Genomic DNA, 24,654 nt, shown 5'->3' with positions numbered 1-24,654 from the left:
TTAGTGAACATTTAGTACATTCACAGTGTTGTATAACTATCACCTCTGTCCATTTGTAAAACATTTCTGTCATTCCTAAGTAAAACTCCTTACCGCTTAAGCACTTCTCCCCCTTTCCTCTTCCTTTTTTTTTTTTTTTTTTTTTTTTTTAAGATTTTATTTATTTATTCATGACAGTCACAGAGAGAGAGAGAGAGGCAGAGACACAGGCAGAGGGAGAAGCAGGCTCCATGCGCCGGGAGCCCGATGTGGGATTCGATCCCGGGTCTCCAGGATCGAGCCCTGGGCCAAAGGCAGGCGCCAAACCGCAGCGCCACCCAGGGATCCCTCCCCTTTCCTCTTCCATTCAGCCTCTTGACAACCATCAATATGCAGTCTGTATGCAGTCTGTCTTTATGGATTTATCTGTTCCAGATATTTCCTATATAAGGAACCATTCCATATATAAACTTTGTGTCTTACTTCTTTGGCTTAACATAATGTTTAGATGGCATTCTAGCGTGTATCAGTACTTCATTCTTTCTGTGACTGAGCAATTTCCCATTGTATGTATATAACTGTTTATCCATTCATCTGTTGATGGATATTTGGAGTGTTTCTACCTTTTGGCTGTTGTGAATAGTGCTACTGTGAACATGTGTGTATGTATACATGTTTGAGTACCAATTTCCAATTCTTTGGGGTATATATATCTAGTGGTAGAATTGAGAGGTCATATGATAATTCCATCTTTAACTTTTTAAGAAATTCCCAAACTATTTGCCATGGTTGCCACACCATTTTACATCCTCACCAGCAGTGTACAAAGATTCTAGTCTCCACACTTGCCAACACTTATTTTCCATTTAAAAAAATAGTCATTTTTTATTATACTCTCCTGGTGGATGTGAAGTGGTATCTCATTTGATTTACATTTCCCTGGTGAATAATGATGTTGAGCATCTTTTTTTTTTTTAATGTGATTTTTTTTTTTTTAAGCCGTGTATATATTTTTAGGAGAAATGTCTCTTCAGGTACTTTGCCCATTTTTAACTTTTGTCGTTTTGCTGTTGTTGAATTGTAAGAGTTCTTTATATATTCTGTATACTAGATCCTTATAAAATGTATGATTGGCAGATATTTTCTCCCATTCTGTATTTTTCTTTTCCTTTTCTTAATAGTGCCTTTTGATGTATAAAATTTAAAAATTTTGATGAAGTCTAATTTATTTCTTTTTTTGCTTGTGCTTTTGGTCTCCTATCTTAGGAATACATTGCCAGGTCCTAGGTCATGAAAATTTACCACTTGCTTTCTCCTAAGAGTTTTATGGTTTTAGCTTTATAGTTAATTTCTGCATATGGTGTGAAGTAGGGGGCTGCAATTTCATTCTTTTGAATGTTTATATCCACTTGTTAGGTATCCTTTTAAGAGTTAGAAATGAACACCTAGAGTAAAGGAGATCAGTTTTAGAGCTATAGATAGGGGTTTTGGAAGTCTTAGATTAAATCATCATCTAAGAGTACAGAGAACGAAAAGAAATGTAGGGGAGCATGAAAAATTTATATGTGAAAGGGCAAGATAGTGAAGTATTCAACTTTGTAAGATTTATAGGAGTTTAGATCATTCACTGTCAGTTTGAGAATTGCTGTCTTTTGAACACTTAGTTTCTACTTTTTTGTAAGAGAAACATGTTTCTAATGCCACCTAGTGTCTTTTCAAAGTACGAGGGTAATGTTTCTTAAGAGATTTACTACTAAAAGTTGAGAGATTTTTTTTCTTTTTTTTAAGATATTATTTATTCATGAGAAACACAGAGAAAGAGATACAGAGACGCTCAACCACTGAGTCACTCAGGTGTCCAATATTATTAGTTTTTTTTTTTTTTCCTGCATCCTGGTGATCACATTTATTGAAAGAGTTGGAAAAAAATTAAAATGCCCTTTAGCTTAAGAATTTTTGAGTTATCTGCAAATCAGCTCATTTCAGGAGTGGAAGAATCCTTGGTCATTTTTTTTTTTTATTTTTAAAATATTTTTAATTATTTTATTTTATTTTTTTTCCTTGGTAATTTCTTAATATCAAAATGAACACAGGTTTCTCTTTTGGATGTCTTCTACATTTAAAGAGGCAATCATACAAAATCTCCTATATTCCATACACGATAAATTCTTTGTTTCAGCCAAATCTTAATGGAGGAGCAACTAGTACAACACCATCTCCCTGGACAAAAAGCATCGGAATATTCCGTTTTGTTGATTTATATATCTCTTCATCAATTTCTATAGTAGTCACAGTTTCTTCCACATCTCCCAATGTCATATATAAATGCTGATCATATGCATGTAATCTGCCTCGAAGCTCTCGGTCATTTCTCATTTTCACATAGATTCGCTCATCCAGGCTGAGCCTGATGAGATCCAGGAGCTCTTCTACAGTGTTGGTAGTTTGTTGCTGGTCCACGTCGTCCGCCATCTTTCAAAACCTGCGCCCTTTCTCCTATTATTAGTTTTCTATCCCAACTCAAATATATCCAGTAATGCTACTGATTATATGAAAGAATGTACCATATCCATACTTCTCAGTCTTTCCTCAGCACTCTTAACTTCACCTATGGATAGCAGTACATGACATTAATAGTACAATTAAAAGACTTTCTGACATGAGCACTGGGTGTTATACTGCATGTTGGCAAATTGAATTTAAATAAAATTTTAAAACATTAAAAAAAGGCATTTTAAAAAAGACTCTGTACGAGATTTAAAACAGAAACCGAACAAAACCTATAGCTATAACTTTTAACTGGTGGTTTAACAATACCATTTTTTAATGTGATACATTATGAAACATTTGCATAAACATTCTGTCATGTATTCTAACCCTCAACAAATTCAATAAAATGTCTTCTAATAGTCCAAATTAACCAGTTCAAGTAAAAAAAATTTTTTTTAATGTCTTTTAAAAATATGAAACCCAGGGCACCTGGGTGGCTAAATTGGTTAAGTGGCTTCCTTCAGCTGTGGTCATGACCTCAAGGTCCTGGGATTGACTGCCACATCTGGCTCCCTGCTCAAGGGGGTAGTTAGCTTCTCCCTCTGCCTGCCTCTCCCCACCACTCATGCTCACCCTCTCCCTCCCTAATAAATAAAATCTTTAAATATTTTTTTATAATTAAAAAAATATGAAACCCACTATCTTTTAAGATTGCATGCCTTAAATTCTTTGCAAATTTACAAATTTTCACGGAAGATATGGTAAAAATGTTTAACAAATCCAAATTAAAATTCAACTCTAAATTTGGACAAAACAAGTGGTCTGTTCTTTTTTTTTTTCTTTTTTAAAAGATTTTATTTATTTATTCATGAGAGACAGACAGAGGCAGAGACAGAGACAGAGGCAGAGGGAGAAGCAGGCTCCATGCAGGAAGCCTAATGTGGGACTCGATCCCAGGACTTTGGGATCATGCCCCGAGTCAAAGGCAGATGCTCAACTGCTGAGCCACCCAGGTGCTCCTGTTCTTGTTCTTTTGCTTATCTCTTAAGAATATTCATGAGAATAAGCAACCAAGCTGCTAATATCCTGTTCAATCCCATGCAAATCTCTCAATTTTTGGGATGCCAGTGTGGTTCAGCGGTTGAGCATTTGCCTTTGGCTCAGGGCCTGATCCCGGAGCTCTGAGATTGAGTCCCATATCAGGCTTCTCATGGGGAGCCTACTTCTCCCTCTTCCTGTGTTTCTGCCTCTCTCTGTCTCTCATGAATAAATAAATAAAATCTTAAAAAAAAACTGATAATATTTACTAGACCCTACACTTAGATTCCTTTACATATATTATCGTTTATTTTCTTAGGAACATTATGAGGTAGATACAATCATCATACTTTACAGGTGAGGAAATTCAGGCTTGCAGAGGTTTGTTCATTTGTCCATTTATTCTACAAATATTTATGAAATACCTGCCATGTATCAACACTGTACTAGGTGCCTGGAATGCAACACTGAACAAAACAGTTGAATACTTTGCTGTAGGACAGTAAGTGAATGTTAGATCAGGAATTCAAAATGAGGTCTGACTCTGAAGTCTATTTCAAAACTTGTAAATAAGTGGAGAGGAAAGTCTTTGGCAGGTTGGATTATTTGATGTATTTTTTCTCTGGATTTACTGATACTCAATTTTCTGTTTGGATATTGAAGACTTTTATCAGGATTACATAGGGAGAGTTTTGCCTGGTTTTGATTACATAAAATTTTCTATGAATTGAAAGTAATTTCTATTCTTTAGGCAAATAAAGATGAAAATACACTTAATTTTATTCCACATATTAGGGTCCTGGCAGCAAACAGAACAAATTATGACCTTATAATAAAGAAATATGGACAGGGTGTATTGAAATGGTAACATACATAGTACCTTCTGGTTAATAGTAAGTTGGTACTGTTACTAACCATGAAAGGGTGAGGGGAGGAAGTGATCCTTGGAACTTGGGAGTTAGAGGGCCTGTGTATGTAGAAGGTGACCTGATAATTAGCATGACTTTGTGGTAGTGGGATGCAGCCAGTCTAACTTGACCCGGTAGGAACCAACTCAGGAAGATAAATTGCCCCCTAATCTGTTACCCTCTTTTCTTTCTCTGACCATTTGTTGGTGCTGCCTATTGGCTGAATCTATCTGGACCGAAAAGGGCAAGGGAACCTCCTTATACAGTTCATAATAACCCTGCATTTTGGAGTACAAAGGATGATGATCTAGTGGGGCAAAGGATGATAATCTCTACATTGCAAGTTTTGAATATTGAACTTAATTATACAGTTTTGACTATGAATTACTTGATGTTAAATTATATTGCAGTTTTATTAAAAGCTTGCTAATTCTTTTTCCCAATAAACTTATTTAAGGGCAGCCCCGGTGGCGTAGCGGTTTAGCACCGCCTGCAGCCCAGGGCGTGATCTGGAGACCCTGGATCGAGTCCCAGGTCAGGCTCTCTGCATGGAGCCTGCTTCTCCCTCTGCCTGTGTCTCTGCCTCTCTCTCTCTCTCTCTCTCTCTGCATCTCTATGAATAAATAAATAAAATCTTAAAAAAAAAAAAAGCTGTACAGCTTTCCAGAGCTTCTTTATTAAAAAAAAAAAAACCTATTTAAAAAAATTTTAATTCCAGTATAATTAACATGCAGTGTTAAGTTAGTTTAAGGTATACAACCTAGTGTTCAATAATTACTTAATTACTCAGTGCACATCAGGGTAAGTGTGCTCTTAATCCCCTTCACCTGTTTTAACCCCCTCCCCTAACCCCCTCCCCCAACCTGTCTCCTGCCTGGTAACCATCAGTTTGTTCTCTATAGTTAAGAGTGAGGGGATCCCTGGGTGGCTCAGTGGTTTAGCGCCTGCCTTTGGCCCAGGGCGCGATCCTGGAGTCCTGGGATCGAGTCCCACGTCGGGCTCCCAGCATGGAGCCTGCCTCTCTCTCTCTCTCTCTCTCTCTCTCTCTCTGTCTATCATGAATAAATAAATAAATCTTTAAAAAAAAAATCTATAGTTAAGAGTGTTTTTTGTTTGTATCTTTTTTCCTTTTTTTGTTTTGTTTTGTTTTGTAAATTACACATATGAGTGAGATCATATAGTATTTGTCTTTCTCTGACTGATTGCCTTTCATTTAACATTATACTCTACCTCCATCCATGTTATGTAGATTGTAAGATTTCATTTTTTTATGGCTGAATAATATTCCTCTGTGTGTGCGTGTGTGTGTCTGTGAGTGTGTGTGTACCACACATTGTTTAACAGCATGTTAACCTGCATGTATTTGTGTTCTTTCCAGATTTTTTCTTATGGTTGATTTCTAGTTTCATAGTGTTGTGGTTGGAAAAAGATGCCTGGTATAACTTCGATCTTTTTGAATCTGAGACTTATTTTGTGGCCTAACATGTGATGTATTTTGGAGAATGTTTTATGTGAACTTCAAAACAATGTGAATTCTGCTCTTTTGGGATAAAATGTTCTGAAAATATTAGATTCATCTGGTTCAGTGTGTCTTCAAATCCAATGTTTCCTTGTTGATTTTCTGTTTGGATGATCTATCCATTGATCTAAGTGGGATGTTAAAGTCCTCTACTATTATTGTATTATTGTTTATTACTTCCTGTATGTTTGTTATTAGCTGCTTTATTTATTTGGGTGCTCCTATGTTGGTGCATAAATATTTACAATTGTTGGATAGTTTCCTTTAAAATGATTATATAATGTCCTTCTTTGTCTTTTATTGTTTTATTGTTTTAAAACAATAGACCTTGTTTTAAGGTCTATTTTGCCCAATATAAATATTGCTACCTGTCTTTTTTTTTCAACTTCCATTTGCATGATAAATGCTTTTCCATCCCTTCACTTTCAACTGCATATGTCTTTACTCTGAAATGAGTCTTTTATAAGCAGTATATAGACGGGTCTTGCTTTTTTATCAGTTTTGTCACCTGTGTCTTTTGATTGGAGAGTTTAGTCCATTTACATTCAAAGTAATTGTTGGGAGGTATGTATTTATTGGCATTTTGTTATTTGGTTTATGGTTTTTTTTTGTAGAGTTTCTCTGTTCCTCTCTTCCCCTGCTCTCTTCTCACAATTAGTTGACTTTCTTTGGTGTTGTACTTGATGTATTTCTCTTTATTTTTTGCATATCTATTACCCATTTTTGGTTTGTGATTACCATTAGGTTTATATATAACATCTTATGCATACAGCATTTTATATTAAGCTGATGATCACTTAAGTTTGAACCCATTCTTAAAGCACAATGTTTTTACCCTCCCCCCCCCATTTTAGATATATGGTGTCATACTTTACATTCTTTTACTTTCTGAGCCCCCTACTGATTTTTTTTTTAAGATTTTATTTATTTATTCATGAGAGACAGAGAGACAGAGAAAGAGAGAGAGAGAGAGGCAGAGACACAGGCAGAGGGAGAAGCAAGCTCCATGCAGGGAGCCTGACATGGGACTTGATCCTGGGTCTCCAGGATTAGGCCCTGGGCCTTGGTGGCACTAAATTACTGAGCCACCTGGGCTGCCCTTGACTGATTTTTATAGATATAATTAATTTTACTGCTTTTATGCTTCCTGCTTTTCTTTTGCTTATGATCTTTTGTTCCTTTAACATATTTCTTATAGGCCTGGTTTAGTTGTGATGTATTCCTTTAACTTTTGTTTGTCTGGGAAACTCTTTATCTCTCCTATTCTGAATGATAACTATGCTGGATAGTGTATTCTTGGCTGCAGATTTTTTTCTTTCAGTACTTTCATTATATCGTGTCAGTCCTTTCTGGCCTGCAAAATTCCTGTGGAAAAATCAGCTGATAACCTTGTGGGTTTCCCTTGTATGTGACTGTTTTCTTTTCTCTTGCTACTATAAAAATTCTCTATCAGTACTTTTTGCCATTTTAATTATGATGTCTTTTGGTGGAGACCTCTTTGGAGGTTCTCTGGGCTTCCTGGATCTGGATTTCTGTTTCCTTCCCCAGATTCAGGAAGTTTTTAGCTATTATTTCTTCAGATACATTTTCTGACCCCTTTGCTCTCTCTTCTGGGATCCCTACAACGTGAATGTTATGCTTGATGGTGTTACTGAATTCTCTTAATCTGTTGTGATTTTTATTATTCCTTTTTCTCTCTCTCGTTCAGTTTGATGGCTTTCTATTACTGTCCTCCAGGTCACTTATCGATTCTTCACTTTCCATAATCTACTATTTATTCACTTTAGTGTATTTTTAATGTCAGTTAATGGAGTTCTTCATCTTTAAATGGTTCTTTGTTCTGTGTTATATTTCTTCATTTTTGGATCCCACTGAGGTCCTTCACTCCTTTCTCAAGTCCAGTGAGTATCTTTGTGGCCATTACTTTATTTATTTTTTTATTTTTAATTTAATTTAATTTTTTAAAAAGATTTATTTATTCATGAGAGAGAGAGAGAGAGAGAGAGAGGCAGGCAGAGACACAGGCAGAGGGAGAAGCAGGCTCCATGCAGGGAGTCTGACGTGAGACTCGATCCTGGGACTCTAGGATCATGCCCTGGGCCAAAGGCAGGCGCTAAACCACTGAGCCACCCAGGGATCCCCTGTGGCCATTACTTTAAATTTTCTTTCAGGTAAATTATTTAGCTGTTTTGCTTAGGTCTCTTTTGTGATTGTGTCCTGTTCTTTCATTTGGGACATATTCTTCTGTCTCCTCATTTTATTTAACCCTCTGTGTCTGTTTCTGTGTGTTAAGAAAGTCAGCTACATCTCTTGCCCTTGAAAGTAGTTGCCTACAAAGAAGAGATCCTGTAGTGCCCTGCAGTGTAATATCCTCTGTTTACCAGAACCTGGTGCTTCAGGGGTATCTCCTATGTATGTTGTCTGCACCCTCCTGTTGTGGTTGAGCCACATTTACCTTTAGTCTAGTAGTCTGTAATGGCTCTCTTTTCCTGTTGTGAGCCTGGTTTGGTTCCTATGTTGCCAGTGGGCCACTTTGGGGCTGTCTTAGGCTTGAGTTGATTCAGATCAGAGATCCAGTACCACTGAATTTCAGGATGATCTCCCTGTGGTGTCCCCTATAAAGCTTTTGTTGGTAGATGGGGCCTGCAGTAAGACCAGCCAGCTCTCTGTGTCTCTTCCCTTTCTGCCCTCTTTCATGTGACTCTTTTCTACATTTAGTTGTGGAGATTCTGTTCTGCCAGGGTTTGGGTCATTTCCTGTGTGTGTGTGTACACAGGAAATGTGTGTGTGTGTTTAAATACTGATGTAGGTGTTACCTAGTTGTATCCATGTGATGAGGTGAGCCTGAGATCTTCCTGCACCATCTTTCAAAGTTTTGTAGTTTTTAATTTAATTTAATTTAAATTTAATTTTATTTTTATTTTTATTTTTTTAAAGATTTATTTATTTATGATAGACATAGAGAGAGAGAGAGGGTCAGAAACACCAGAGGAGGGACAAGCAGGTTCCATGCCGGGAGCCCGATGCGGGACTCGATCCCGGGACTCCAGGATCCCGCCCTGGGCCAAAGACAGGCGCTAAACCACTGAGTCACCCAGGGATCCCCCAGTTTTTAATTTTATATGTAAATCCTGATGCCTTTTTTTTTTTTAAATTATTTATTTATTCATGAGAGACACAGAGAGAGGCAGAGACGAAGAGACATAAATAAGCAGAGGGAGAAGCAGGCTCCATGCAGGGAGCCCGATGTGGGACTCGATCCCAGGACCCCGGGATCATGCCCTGAGCAAAGGCAGATGCTCAACCAGTGAGCCACCCAGGTGCCACCTTGATGCCTTTGAATTAATTTTTGCATATGGTGTAAGGTGTAGGTCTAGATTCGTCTATTTGTGTCTTGTCTTGCCTGTGGATGTTCGTTGCTCCAGTACAGTTAATTGAAAGGTCTATGCTTTCTTCATTCAATTGGTTTTATACTTATATGTCAAAAGTAAATTGGGCATATTTGTGTGGGTCTATTTCTGGGTTCTCTCGTCTGTTTCATTGGCCTATGAGACTATCCTGAAGTCTTAGCATTGGTTAGAGTGATTCCTTACACTTTATTCTTCTATTTCAAAATTGTTTTAGCTATCTAATTCTTTTTTATATAAAATTTAGGCTGTTTGTTTCTACCTACAAGAAGTCTTGCTGGGATTTTGATAGGAGTTGGATTAAACATATTTGTTTCAATATATTAGAACAGTTTTTTTCATCAATATGTTCAATGTCTTAACATCAAATGTACATTAAAAATCTCACATTTCGGGTAGTCAGGTGGCTCAGTGGTTTAGCGCTGCCTTCGGCCCAGGGTGTGATCCTGGAGACCTGAGATCGAGTCCCATGTCAGGCTCCCTGCATGGAGCCTGCTTCTCCCTCTGCCTGTGTCTCTCCCTCTCTCTCTCTCTGTGTCTCTCATGAATAAATGAACAAAATCTTTAAAAAAAAAAAAATCTCACATTTCTGTCCTCTTGTTTATTTTTCTTGATTGCATTTATCATGTTCTAACATTCTGTATATTTGATATATTCATTGTCTTGTTTAATGTCTGTCTATGTCCACTTAAATGCAAGCTCTAAGAATTCAGAAATTTTTATCCTTTTTTTTTTTTTGAGAGAGAGAGATAGAGAGATTGAGAGAGCAAGCAAGCAAGCAAGGGGGCTGGCAGAAGGAGAGGGAGAGAGTAAATTCCAAGCAGGCTCCACACAGGGCTCAATCCCATGACCCTCGAGATCAGTCCCATGGGGCTCGATCCCATGGCCCCCGAGTTGAAATCAAGAATTAGACACTCTACTGAATGACTCACTTAGGTACTCCTTATCTTTTTAAATTAACAATTGCATTTCTAGAATGTAGAATAATACCTGGTACATAGTAGATACTTAATTTGTAGAATAAATGAGTGAAAGGAGGATTACTTTCAAAATAGAATGATTTCCTATGAGGTTTGAATGAGGAATCTTAACTATAAACCTATGCAAATTCTAAAGTAGGGGTTATCAGAAAATAACTTGTCTTTATAACCTGAGGAACATTTTTTTCCCTCTATAAAAAGCCTACCTAGGGATCCCTGGGTGGCGCAGCGGTTTAGCGCCTGTCTTTGGCCCAGGAGACCTGCCTTTGGCCCTGGAGACCCGGGATTGAATCCCACGTCGGGCTCCCGGTACATGGAGCCTGCTTCTCCCTCTGCCTGTGTCTCTGCCTCTCTCTCTCTCTCTCTCTCTCTGACTATCATAAATAAATAAAAATAAAAAAAAATACTAAAAAAAAAAAGCCTACCTACTTTGAAAAAATTTTAATTGACTGACTGACTTTCCATTCAAGCAATAAATAGAGAAGAATCCATTGTTGAACCTATCATGAACCATAGAGGTTCCAGGTTCTGTGCTTTGTGCTGTGTGCATTATCACATGCAGAGGCTGTGGTAGGTCTAGTGAGAAAATCTCTGAGGGTGCCTTTAGGGCTCAGGTTTTGTAACCAACTTCTCTCATTGTGCTTACTTTGGCATGTTTACCATGATGATTTTCCATATAGAGTTAGTTATAAGATAATCTTACTTTTTTTCTGATAAGAGAAAGAAAGATAATTTATGTTGAGAACATACATAGATGCAACCTATTCTGAGAATTTATGTATTCAATTTTATTTATGCAGATGTTTAGTTTTAACCTAGTTATTGCTGAATAGTTTTTTTTTTTTTTTTTAAGATTTTGTTTTTAAGTAAACTCTACACCCAATATGGGGCTCAAACTTACAATCCTGAGATGAAGAATCACATCCTTTTCCGGCCACGTGCCCCCCCAGCTAGTCCCCTCCTGCTTTTTAAGATTTATTTATTTGTCCAAGAAAGTACAAGTGAGAGGAGGGGTAGAAGGAGGGAGAGAATCTGAAGTAGATTTACCACTGAAAACAGAGCCTGACACAGGGCTCAATCTTCCAACCATGAGATCATTACCTGAGCTGAAACCAAGAGTTGGATGCTTAACTGACTGAGCCACACGAGTGCCCCTCTGTCTTATTAACACCATATTAATGTAGAGTAATTGATGAAGATGTTCTGCATGTCTTTTATAGGATAAGCAACCCTCCTCCATCCGTTCTGTTTAGTTAAACATGCATGTTTTAGCAGAAACATGGGTTCAAGTTCTTACCATACAATTTTGAAGCATGTTATATCCCTTTCTTCGGTCCTACATTTATTTAGTTATAAAATAAAAGATTTCAGTTAAATTAGTACATCCATTTATAAATCAAATTTATTTGAAGCAGAATTCAATGTGAATTCTTAGGGTAATTTTTCTTAGCAGTCCTATGTCTGAATCCTTCTCTTCCTGGCTGCTGTATTTACTAATCTCCTAATTATCCCTTCCTTCATGTTAGATATTGTCATGAGGCATAAGTCTCCCAACTCCTGCTATCTTTATCATCTTTATCTTCAGCAACCATGTAGACCCTGTCAATATTCTAGCACCATAGTTGCTAGACCTTATCATCATCATTTCTAGTCTACCTTTGTACCCTCTTCAGAACTGTGGTTTGTGCATTATCATACCATTGAAATGCTCTCCTTCTAAAATCATAATGCTGGATAACCTCCTCACTACAGCTTGATGGATTTCAGCTCCTTCATTTGCTTATTTTTAGGCTTATTTGTATCTCTGTTAGATCCTTCTTATTTCTTCTTTACTTTCCTCCCTTTTTAGCTTTTATTCCATGGTTCATTAACTATTTAACTCTTTAGTCAATGTTATAAATCTATCTTTTGTCAGTCTATCTGGTTAATCAGTCTGGTAAGACTTTTACCTTTGTGTTACTGTAGTCTACTGAAGAAAACCACACATGGAACAGATTGGTGGCCCATAAATTTATAATGGAAACATCAGTCAGTCCTCAGCATTGTTCACCAGTCCTACTTTTTTCTTTAACACATCATCTTGTTCTCTACATTATCTCTTTCAGATTCCCTTGCTTTTCTGAAATCTCCCATCTCTTTGCTCCCTGATTTCCTTCCTTTTTTTTTTTTTTTAATTTTATTTTATATTTTTGATAGGCACACAGTGAGTGAGAGAGAGGCAGAGACATAGGCAGAGGGAGAAGCAGGCTCCACGCACCGGGAGCCTGACGTGGGATTTGATCCTGGGCCTCCAGGATCACGCCCTGGGCCAAAGGCAGGCGCTAAACCGCTGCGCCACCCAGGGATCCCCTGATTTCCTTCTTTATTTTGCAGAGAGAATAGCTATCATTTGGAAACTTCTTTAGATTCTTTACTACTAAGATTGCAGGTATTTTGTTGACTCTACCTCCTTTTTTATTTTATTTTATTTATTTATTTATTTTTTTTTAAAGATTTTATTTATTTATTCATGATAGTCACAGAGAGAGAGAGAGAGGCAGAGACACAGGCAGAGGGAGAAGCAGGCTCCATGCACCGGGAGCCCGACGTGGGATTCGATCCCGGGTCTCCAGGATCGCGCCCTGGGCCAAAGGCAGGCGCCAAACCGCTGCGCCACCCAGGGATCCCTCTACCTCCTTTTTTAATGTTAGAGTAGAAGAAGTATCCTTTTTTCCTATCTCTGTTTATGCTTTGAATATCATCTCTTACTTTTTAAGAATAATTTTTTTTTTGAGAAATTTGGCTGCAAAGGATAGAAAATAATTAAATGGAAGCTGGAAATGTCTAGATTCTTTCTTTATTTCCTCATCTCTTTTATTCTGTAACCCACTGCAGTTGGGCTTCTGCTCCCATCATACATCTACGCCGAAACTGTTCTTACAAAGGGCTTCACTGACTTTCATGTCAGTAAATTCAAGGGTACTCTTGGGCCTTCTGGAAGCAGTTGTTACTGTTCAGCCCTCTTCGAACACTTTTTTCTTGGCTTTCTAATAGCATTTTATTTTCTCCCATTTCTCTGGTTATTCTTCAATTTCTTGCAATTTAGTCAGTATTTATCAATATTAATATTAAAAAGTAAGGGTTTTGGGATCCCTGGGTGGCTCAGCGGTTTGGTGCCTGCCTTCAGTTCAGGGCGTGATCCTGGAGACCCTGGATCGAGTCCCACATCGGGCTCCCTGCATGGAGCCTGCTTCTTCCTCTGCCTGTGTCTGCCTCTCTTTCTCTGTGTCTCTCACGAATAAATAAATAAAATCTTAAAAAAAAAAGTAAGGGTTTCTTAGAAGAATGCAAAATTTGTATGAATTTTAAGAATAAAACATGACACTTTTTAAGAGATTTATTTATTAATTTATTTTATTTATTTATTTTTAAAGATATTATTTATTTATTCATAGACACACAGAGAGGCAGAGAGGCAGAGACACCGGCAGAGGGAGAAGCAGGCTCCATGCAGGGAGCCCGATGTGGGACTCCATCCTGGGACTCCAGGATCACGCCCTGGCCTGAAGGCAGGCGCTAAACCGCTGAGTCACCCAGGGATCCCTTAAATTAATTTTTTAGATAGTGAGCACTGGTTGAGGATTTTTTTTTTTTTATAAATTTTTATTTATTTATGATAGTCACACACAGATAGAGAGAGAGAGGCAGAGACACAGGCAGAGGGAGAAGCAGGCTCCATGCACCGGGAGCCCGACGTGGGATTCGATCCCGGGTCTCCAGGATCGCGCCCTGGGCCAAAGGCAGGCGCCAAACCGCTGCGCCACCCAGGGATCCCATGGTTGAGGATTTTTAAGCTGTGTACATTTTAGGAAAGGGAGACTATCATGGCCAAGGGCTGATAATCTGTAATATTAGTTTCACTTACCAGATTGGCACTTCTACTGGAAGCTTTTTTGAAAGATTTCCTGATGTAATGAATTGAGCCCTCTTTGACATTCCTTTTTTAGCACTTTGTCTTACCTCTGATAGAATTTCTCACATTGTATCATAATTACTTGCTTGTATTTGACTTTGCCATTGGATCTGAGATCTTCTAGAACAGCATTATTAGTTTATGAGTAGTGTTAATCTTGGTAATCTTTCCCTATGCCCATCTCAGTGCTTAGCATAATAAATGTTTCCTGAATTAGTAAATGAATAAAGAGTTTGAATTTTGAATTTCTGGTCTGAACAGTTTATCAGACTGCACCATTTATATTTCTCAGGACCGATGGATTAGAGACTGATTCCTACCTTGTACCCTGCTGATATATATTTTATTTAGTTAATAAAATCTATTTTGATTGGAAGTTCTATGGCTTTAAAAGCCAGTGACTTTGCAGACACTCATTTAGTGGATAGTATACCCTATGCAAATCATCTGTCTGTTCAGGTCTTGTGTTTGTTTTCCCCATAGACATAATCCAGCCGTTAGTTGTTTAAAGCAGCAGATGGAAAGAGTCCATGGAGATGTGGGTTTATTAGCTCTCACAACAGAAGACCATACTGGTTGTCTAAGGATTAGAAATTTGTTGATGAATGAAAGGGAGATGGATCCTGCTTTCTGTGTTGTTTTCAGCAGTATGGCTAGTTCTTGTTCTTAGAGTCAGTTTTAAGAACACCAGAAAAAAATTTTGTAAATAAACCTTCCTTTAAGCCCCAGACTGTTGGTGTAGCTACGACAATTATGTGAGCAGCAGCTTTTCTTTTCTTCTTGTTGAGTGCAGACTGAATCAGTCTTACAGTTATTGCTGAATTTACTCTAAGGAGTAAAATATATATAGTCTCTAAGGAAACTATACAGCCTGCTTTGTGTATACCTATATATACCTTTATGTATATTTTTATGTATATACTCTCTGTACAAATAGAGAATATAACAGTGCCTTATATATACCTTTATTTGTCAAATTAGGAAATTTGGATCAATATCTTCTGCAATCTTTTGGAAAGTGAATACTTTTTACAGTATGTCCTACAGTTTGAAGAACGAATGATTGTGAATTGGTAAATAATGTTTTAACCCTCTTAAAAATACAGTGCTGCCTTTGCTAACAATTTTTTTGTGACTTATTGAAACACCACCAACTTGCCTCACATTTCTTCTGTGTTTAATAGGATTCTGGAAATTACTATAAAATTGGAAAGTTTAAAACATTGCTTATGGGGTGTTTAACAAAATCCTATCATGTGAGCTAATCTTTTACTATAGAACTTAAATATATATATAAAGCATGTATATATATACTTATATATAAACTTAAATATATATATACTTTAAGCTATAAATTAAGACACTAGAAACATCTTTAAACTTGATTAAAGTCTTGAAAATGGCAGCCAATGACCAAAGAAATGATTCTGAGATTATTAAACCCTGAGTAAAACTAGACTTTTTCATGCTGTGCTCTTTGAGAAGTCTGATGGAATGGGGAGCTTTTCCGCTGACAGTACTATGAGCAGTGAATAGATGAATGAATTCATCCATGCTCAGAACTCACCACACGTGTACTAGCCCCTTCCAGGACATAAAAGAGCAGGGAAACCGACCTTAGTAGTGATCTAAGCTCTTGAAGAAAGAGGCTTTGGTGACTGCCCAAGAAGTGAAGACTAGCGTATCTAGAGATAAAGAAACAAAAGAGCCTGTGACAGTATCGAAAGAATCTGACATTTGCTTTGTCTGTACAAAGGATGAAAGGAATTTTGCCGACTTTGTCAGAACAATAACTGGTTTTATATCAGCCTCAGCCTAAAATACAGGCGTCAGAATAATATGTTTTTCTTTGTATTTCTGAAGAATTGTTATCTTTTTAGAAACGTATGTGAAGTGGTTTTGTTTTGGGAAAGGAAAACGTGACATGGATTTTAAAAGCTCAGTAGCTGCAGGTGGAGACTCTCTTGTTTTGCTTGCCAAACCTTGATAATAAGCAATGAAGTAAGGATATCAAAGATTGGATTTTTTTTCCTGGGACCTTTTTCCTTTTCTTGGTACTTCAAATATTTTAACCAAAGGGGTATGCCTGGAAGAGAAAAACAAATACGAAATATTTTCCTCTATTTTGGTGATGATTCAGATGAGATCTGTCTGTGAAGAAAGACGTGGCTGTCATGCGAGGCAGAGATTGTCTACTTACACTGGACTGAGAACTGATTTAGTGGAGTGGTGGTTAGTGGGAATAGCATGGAGAAAGGGATTGATTGTTTGCCTCTTTACCCAGCAGTAAGCAAGTAGGCACTAGTATTTGACTGTCTTGGGAGTGGCTTTTTTTGTTTGTTACCTATTATGGATGATTCCAGTATTCTGCGAAGGAGAGGGTTACAGGTGAGTAACAGCCTTTTTCCTGCTCTCCTTCCTCTTAGTGTCTTTTGAAAATGTCTAAATGGATTGCTTCAATTTTATTTAATTCATTTGAAGCAAGGTAGAATGCCATTAAGTTCCTCTTTTTTCTATCCTGTATAGTTACAATTAGAGAAATTGTCTGAGACCCTTATACTTTGATAGAAAAAATGCTGCTTGTGCTTACTTACATTATATTAAATGAGTGGTGCAATTAAATCAGACCTTTGTAGGATGCAAGCCTAATTTTTGATATTAGACATTATTGCTGACAGATTGTTTGCAGTAAACATATTCTGCTCCTGATCACTGCGTCTTCTTCCCCACCACCTCTCCTTAGTTAAGTCGTATGTATAATATATATGTGACTCTACACATAGTTTTAAGAACTTTTTAAAATTACCACTTTGCAGGCATATATATACACGTACAATATAGCCATATATGATAGCAATATATCTGACACCTGTTTTAGAAGCCTTCTCCTCTTTAAGTCTTTGGTAATTTGGCACATGGAGAGGTAAGTAGAGTCTAATAATGAGGGGAAAATGGAGAGATTGGTAGATAGCATTCAGCAGAGTTTCACTGAATGTCCTTAGCACTAGAAGAAGACACTACATTTGCTTTAAATTTTATGATTAATTTTTTCATATTTGTAAAGTAGATCATCCTGTCTTGGTCTTATTAATAAAGAACAAGCCAGTTTCCTTTAGTCCAACATTCAATGTGTTTTAAGGATTGACATAGTGAAGATTTCAGTATAAAACACCAAACTAATCAATCAGCCTGTGTAGGTCTTCTCATGAAATGTAGCTTTCTCTTGTTTTTATTTTGTTTGACATTTGTAAAGCACTTTTTTTTTTTTTTTTTTTTGAGACAAAGCACCTTGGATCTTTGGAGTTATCATAAATTAACATTATTTTGGTATTTTTAAAGCACTCAAAAAGAAAATATACAGGATTGGTAACATTTAGGCAGATTATGATATTTGTAGTTCTTATTATTTATCTTTCTTATTAATGGTATTGTGAACATTCAGAGCCTCTTGGGAGCACTCGCTGAATCTTCAGCACTTTTCCAGTATGACTGACCTTTAAAAGTCAATACCTTATTTTAATTTGTCTTGTTAGTGCAGTCACTTTGATCAGATCTGTCATTTGATTTCTTGGGGATATTTTAGGAAGTATTTTTAAAGTACTCAGAAGACTTTTCATAAATAATGATGTATTATGGTCAATTAACTGTTGATAAAAAATGGCTAGTTTTATTTTAATTTTTTAAAAATTATTTATTCATTTGAGAGAGAGAGAGAGACAGAGAAAGAGAAAGCATGATCTGAGAGGAGAGGCAGAGGGAGAGGGAGAAGCAGACTCCCCACGGAGCAAGGGAGACTGATGTAGGGTTTTGATCCCAGGTCCCTCAGAATCCAAGCTGAAGGCAGATGCTTAACCATCTGAGCTACCCAGGTGCCCCATAAAATGGCTGGCTTTATAAGCATACTTAATTGCATTGCTTATTTATTATCTTTATTTAACTTTTTTAGTTGCCCACATTCAGAAAAGGAATCCTATTTATTGAGTGGGGAATATTTTCAATTTTATGCCTGTTCTGTGTTGAATAAGTCATTTTCTCCCTAGTGACTAGGTCAGTCTCCAGTATCTGTTAACCCTTTCTCTTGAGTCTTTGTTTCTATCTTGTGGATATTCCAAATTGCCAGACTACATACACTGGAGAATGTTTTCTTACAGTCTCCTTTTTTCCCCCAAATATTTTTTTTTACTTTACAGTTCATTCTCCAAAAGACTACATTGGAACATTCTAAAATAGAAGTAATATTTGAAAAACAGCAGTTTAGATTATTTGTTTTAAATAGGTAAGTTATAATGTAAAACTTCAAAAGTTAGTTTTAGATTTGTGTGTATAAACACACAAAAGCTAAAGTCTATTCAGTGGTATAGGTAATCTACTGGATAACCTCAGATTAGAAGATAAAAAGCCAGATGAATGTACTAACTGCATTTTGATGAATTTTTTAGATTTCCTTAAAGTTTTCCAGAAAACCAGCTAAGATACAACCCTGCTTTGATCCTTCCAGCTCTTTCGTTCGTTCGTTCTTTCTTTCTTTCTTTCTTTCTTTCTTTCTTTCTTTCTTTCTTTCTCTTTTCTTTTCTTTTCTTTTCTTTTCTTTTCTTTTCTTTTCTTTTCTTTTCTTTTCTTTCCTTTCCTTTCCTTTCCTTTCCTTTCCTTTCCTTTCCTTTCCTTTCCTTTCCTTTCTTTTCTTTTCTTCTTTTCTTTTCTCTCTTTTCTCTTTTCTTTTCTTTCGATTTTATTCATTTATTCATGAGAGACAGAGAGAGAGAGAGAGAGAGAGAGGCAGAGACACAGGCAGAGGGAGAAGCAGGTTCCCTGTGGGGAGCCCGACGGGGGACTCAATCATGCCCTGAGCCAAAGGCCGATGCTCAACTGCTGAGCCACCCAGGCGTTCCCAGATAATTTTAAAGTAGGAACAGAAGATTGGCTTAAATTATAGTTCTGCCACATTCTAGCCATATTAACCACAGTCATATTTTGAAAAACTCCTAATGCCTCCCTTTCTAGTGTTCTACCATCATTTGACAGTAACCTGTGGAGGCAAGACATAGAATGATTTGTTAGGGGTGATAGCAGTGGAGGCAGTGGGAGGTTTCTGATTGGCCACTTTTTCGCTATGTGAAGCTTATTAGTAGCTTCCTCAAGGACAAACAGTGTGTTTGTGGACAGGCTAGGTATTTAGGTCAGGATACTCTGACCTGAAAGTAACAGAAAACTTGATTCTGATTTAAATATTTAAAAAAAGGTATTGATTCAAACACAGATGTCCAGAGGTTGGATGGTTTCAAAGTTGGGTAATCTAGTGATCTAGTGTCTTGTTCAGCTTCTCTGCTCTGTATATTGGCCTAATTCTCAAGCTGGCTTCCTACTTAACTAGAGAAAAGGCTGTAATGGTTTCAGCCTGCACATTCATACAGTAATTGCATCTGTAGGTCCTTTTAGACATCTGGGAGATTATGTGGCTGCATCTTTCCTTTAGAGGAGTCTCTGTCCTGTGTAGCAATTGATACTGTTTTATTTGAATAGCGGTTCAGGTTGGGTCTTTGGGTCAGCTTTCATCCTATTGCTACTTTTGAGGTTGAAGTTCCTTGTGAATGAAAGATGCATTTATATTTGCTTTATTTCCCAATCATCTTTATGGGAGATGATTTTATTTTAACTTTGAAAGGTCAGCAGATTAGCTAACATAAATATATTTTTATTATCAACTCTTACTGCCATGATTTCTACATTTTTTGCCTAGAAGGCAGACACAGTAATTTGGTTTCATTGTATATATAGTGAGAGCCCAGTTTTCCAGATTCTGAGTTGAGATTATTTGTTGTACTGATAAAGTTATTGCCTTCAGGTGACAAACATATAATGTTTATTCTACCCCTTTTCTGCTTTTGATGTTCAAAAGTGAGAGTGCTTTAAAGTGCCCTTGTTCAGGGGCATTTAATTATTTTGGATAGCGTATGACAGCATAATGTATACTGGGAAGCATTTTGACAAAGCTTTCTTGGGATTTTTTTTTTATTTTGAAAGTTATGACATTCAAATAAATAATCCTCATACAAGATGTAATTCAGTTTAGATTGTACTCCTTAGAAGCAAAATCTTCAAGAACCAGCTAGATTTCGGACACTTCCTTTTCTCTTGAAAGTTATTTCAAAGATGATATATGGACAAAAGTGTAATGTAATGATTTCCTTCTGATATTTTTAAATATCCTTTTGTGGGAAGTTGAATAGAAGAAATTGTAATTTGTACTCATCTGTCCTTAGTACTACGAAATATTTTCATCATGTCAGTAAACTAAATGGCTTTGAAAATTAAATGGTTTATCTTATTCGTACCTTCTCTTTTTCTCTGCTGTATGTATTTCTGTTTATGTTGTAATCACACCAGACTTCTGCCTTTTATTGGGAGGGATTTGTATTTAACATATTTATTCATCTTCTCTGATAGTTTTCATTCCTGAGTGTTGTTATCCTCCTCCTCTACCTATCAACCTCCTGGTCATCTTCCCTATGTAGCACCTAATTTTCAGTTCTTACTGTCATCATGATTATCTTCAAGATCTTTGCAGAGATGGATAATCAGGCCAGCCTCAGATCTTTAGAGTTTCTCTTCTTCCTGGAGTTTATTTTAACAGCACATTTTCCCTAAGCAAGATGTATTTTGTCCATGGAGTTGTTTCACTTAGGAATTTAATAGTAATCTAAAATTACATCCCCTGAGACACCTGGGTGGCTCAGTGGTTTGAGTATCTGCCTTTGGCCCAGGGCGTGATCCTGGAGTCCCGGGATCGAGTCCCACATCGGGCTCCCTGCATGGAGTCTGCTTCTTCCTCTGCCCGTGTCTCTTCCTCTCTCTGTGTCTCTCATGAATAAATGAATAAAATCTTAAAAAAAAAATTACATCCCCTTATCATTTCTGAATTAAATTCCTGCATTCTCGGGGTACCTGGGTGGCTCAGTGATTGAGTGTCTGCCTTCGGCTCAGATTGTGATACTGGGGTCCTGGGATTGAGTCCTTCATTGGGTTCCCCGTGGGGAACCTGCTTCTCTCTTTGCCTATGTCTCTGCCTCCCTCTGTGTCTTTCATGAATAAATAAATAAAATCTCTTAAAAAATAAATTCCTGCATTCTCCTCTGCAAATCAGGATCACAGATTGAAGGTCTGTGAACCAATACTTGTAGAAGTGATTTTCTGGGTCCACCTTTAGAGATTTTTTTTTTTAAGATTTTATTTATTCATGAGACAGAGAGAGAGAGAGAGGGGCAGGGACACAGGCAGAGGGAGAAGCAGGCATGATGTGGGACTTGATCCCGGGAGCCCGATGTGGGACTTGATTCCGGGATCAAAGATCATGCCCTGGGCTGAAGGCAGGCACCAAACCGCTGAGCCACCCAGGGACCCCCAACCTTTAGAGATTTAAAGAAAAATTGATGAATATAATCCCTATGGATTCTTTTTTATTTTGTATTTTGCTACTTCATGCATTTATTGTGTTTCATCCTTTTTTTTTTTTTTTTTTTTTTTAAAGTTCAGAGATGGGGAAAGGGTGTGGGGAGGGGCAGAAAGAATCTTAGGTAGATTCCATGCCCAGCATGGAGCCCAGTGTGGTGCTGGAACTCACAACCCTGAGGTCATGACCTGAGCCAAAATCAAGAGTTTGATGCTGAACTGACTGAGCCACCCAGGCGTCCCTATGTTTCATCATTTCTAAGGTTCTCATCTATTTACTTAACAGCTCTGACATTGTGCTGTGTTTTAATGGTGTTACACCTTAATTGGCAGTTATTTTTGTTTTGCTTTAAGAAAATATTAAAAAAAAAAAAGAAAATATTTTTAAAGATTATTTATTTATTTGAGAGAGAGCACAGAGGGAGAGGGAGAGGGAGAAGCAGAAGCAGATTCCTTGCTGAGCAAGGAGCCTGACACAATGCTAGATCCCAGGACCCTAAGATCATGACCCGAGCCGAAGGCACTTAACCCACTGAGCCACCCAGCACCTCTAAACACTTTTTTTTTTTACTGATACCTAAAATAATGTCATCTCTTGAAGTAATAGTTTTTCAGATTCTATAAAATATGTTACTGGCCAATGGAAGGAAGTATTTGAATTTGCAACATTTATATATATATCTAAAGACTTCTGCCTTTTTTTTTCCAGCTCTCTTCTATTCCTTTTTCTAATGTCTTGAACATCTCTCTTCCCTTGATTCTTTGCTTTTCTTTTAGTAAGTTGGTATCCATTTGATGTGTCCTTTCTGTATCATTTGAGAATATGGTGTTTTTTTTTCTCCATTAATTTGTTTTGAAGTGTAGAAGATTTATAAATTTTCTATTGCATAACCACTTGAATTTTGGGGATAAACCTAACTCAGACATGATGTATGATTCAGCTTTTTGAATGGAATGGATTTAATTTAAACTTCCTATATCACCTTGAGGTAGTTTTGGTGAGGTTTATAGGATATATTTATAGGAGTTTGCCCATTTTGTCGCTGTTTATTGAGGTTAAAAATGATAATATTTACTCTTTTAAAAAACATCTGTTGAATCTGTTTTTATGTCCCTCTTGGTGTTTTTCTTTTTTCTTTTCTTTTTTTTTTTTTTAAGATTTATTTATTTGAGAGAGCTTGTACACGTTCCAGTGCACGAGTTGGGGAAGGGATAGAGGGAGAGGGAAAGAACCTCAAACAGACTCCCTGCTGAGCTTGAAATCAAGGCCTGAGCTGAGATCAGGAGTCAGACGATGAAACGACTGAGCCACCCAGGTGCCTTGTTTTTTATAAAGCCAGCTATCACTTTATTTCAAACTTCATATGTCATTTTGCTTTTGGATTATCTGCAAATGGCATGCAGTAGGTTTTTTTGTTTTTTTTTTCCTGTCTATACTGGTAAATTTGTCTATTTACATTTATTAAGATTACTGATATATTTGGGCAGCCCCGGTGGCGCAGCGGTTTAGTGCCGCCTGCAGCCCAGGGCGTGATCCTGGAGACCCTGGATCGAGTCCCATGTCAGGCTCCCTGCATGGAGCCTGCTTCTCCCTCTGCCTGTGTCTCTGCCTCTCTCTCTGTGTCTCTATTAATAAATAAATAAAATCTTAAAAAAAAAGATTACTGATATATTTGAATTTGTTTCTACCCTGTTATTTCTTGGCATTCCATGTCCTGCGTTTCCATGCCATACCGCTCCTTTTCTTTTTTGCCATTTAAAACTATTAGATAAAGGGGTGCCTGGGTGGCTCAGTTGGTTGAGTGTTTGCCTTTGGCTCAGGTCATGATCTCAGGGTCCTGGGATTGAGCCCTGCATTGGGCTCCCTACTCAGCAGGTAGTCTGCTTCTCCCTCTCCCTCTGCCCCTCCCCACTGCTCATGTTCTCTCTCGCTCTCAAATAAATAAATAGAATCTTAAAAAAAATATTGATGGAGCCTTTTTGGGTTGTTTTTCTTCCTTGATCTTTTTTTTTTTTTAAATTTTTTAAATTTATTTATGATAGTCACAGAGAGAGAGAGAGAGAGAGAGAGAGAGAGAGGCAGAAACACAGGCAGAGGGAGAAGCAGGCTCCATGCACCGGGAGCCCGACGTGGGACTCAATCCCGGGTCTCCAAGATCGCGCCCTGGGCCAAAGGCAGGCGCTAAACCACTGCGCCACCCAGGGATCCCTTCCTTGATCTTTTTAACTCTACTAGTGAATTAGAACAAATTCAAGTTTTATTCCTCTCTTAAACAACAGGACTCCTTCCTTCTCATCACCTCCAAACTTACATGCTATTTTTGTACAGTATTTTAGTTCTTCCAAAATTTATTTTCACAAATTAGATATTTTTTATTACTGTTTATTTGGTCATTACTTACTGACATTTATGTGTATTTACTAGTTTTCTTACTCAATATTCCTTCCTGGGTCTTAGATTTTTCTCCTAGGATCATTTTCTTCCTTAAAGGATATCATGTAGATGCTGCTTCAGTATAGGTAGATTGCTAGTAAATACTTCAAATTTATTTAAATATGTCTATTGTGTCTTTGACCTTGAAAGATTGTATGGGTATCCAATTTTCTGTTGGTAGTCATTTTCTCTCAAACTTTGTACATAAGAATACTATGTACAACTGTCTTTTGGTTTCCATCATTGCTATTGAGAAATATACTGCTGCTGTAATTGTCATTCCTTTGATGTTTGTGGATCTTGTTCTCTGGCTTTTTTTTTTTTTTTTTTTTTTTTTTAAAGATTTTATTTATTTATTCATAGAGACACAGCTAGAGAGAGAGACAGAGACACAGGCAGAGGGAGAAGCAGGCTCCATGCAGGGAGCCCGATGTGGGACTCGATCCCGGGGTCTCCAGGATCACACCCTGGGCTGCAGGCGGCGCTAAACCGCTGCGCCAC

At 37.4% G+C, this 24,654-nt stretch overlaps 2 protein-coding genes across 15 annotated transcripts in view; one reads left to right on the top strand and one right to left on the bottom strand.

Moving 5' to 3' along the window:
- Positions 1–24,654, top strand: part of MAST2 (microtubule associated serine/threonine kinase 2) — a 208,781-nt gene that overhangs the window by 48,139 nt on the left and 135,988 nt on the right. The gene's annotated exons all lie outside the window — the stretch shown is intronic.
- LOC112642566 (U6 snRNA-associated Sm-like protein LSm3) lies at positions 2,044–2,497 on the bottom strand. The gene has a single exon (XM_035699306.2). It carries the CDS (start codon positions 2,449–2,451, stop codon positions 2,155–2,157), a length of 297 nt encoding a protein of 98 aa, XP_035555199.2. The 5' UTR covers positions 2,452–2,497; the 3' UTR covers positions 2,044–2,154.

Source organism: Canis lupus, chromosome 15, assembly GCF_003254725.2.
Source record: "Canis lupus dingo isolate Sandy chromosome 15, ASM325472v2, whole genome shotgun sequence".
Classification (NCBI taxonomy): Eukaryota; Metazoa; Chordata; class Mammalia; order Carnivora; family Canidae; genus Canis; species Canis lupus.
Note: the sequence above shows the minus strand (reverse complement) of the source record. Positions and strands in the feature narration are given on the sequence as shown.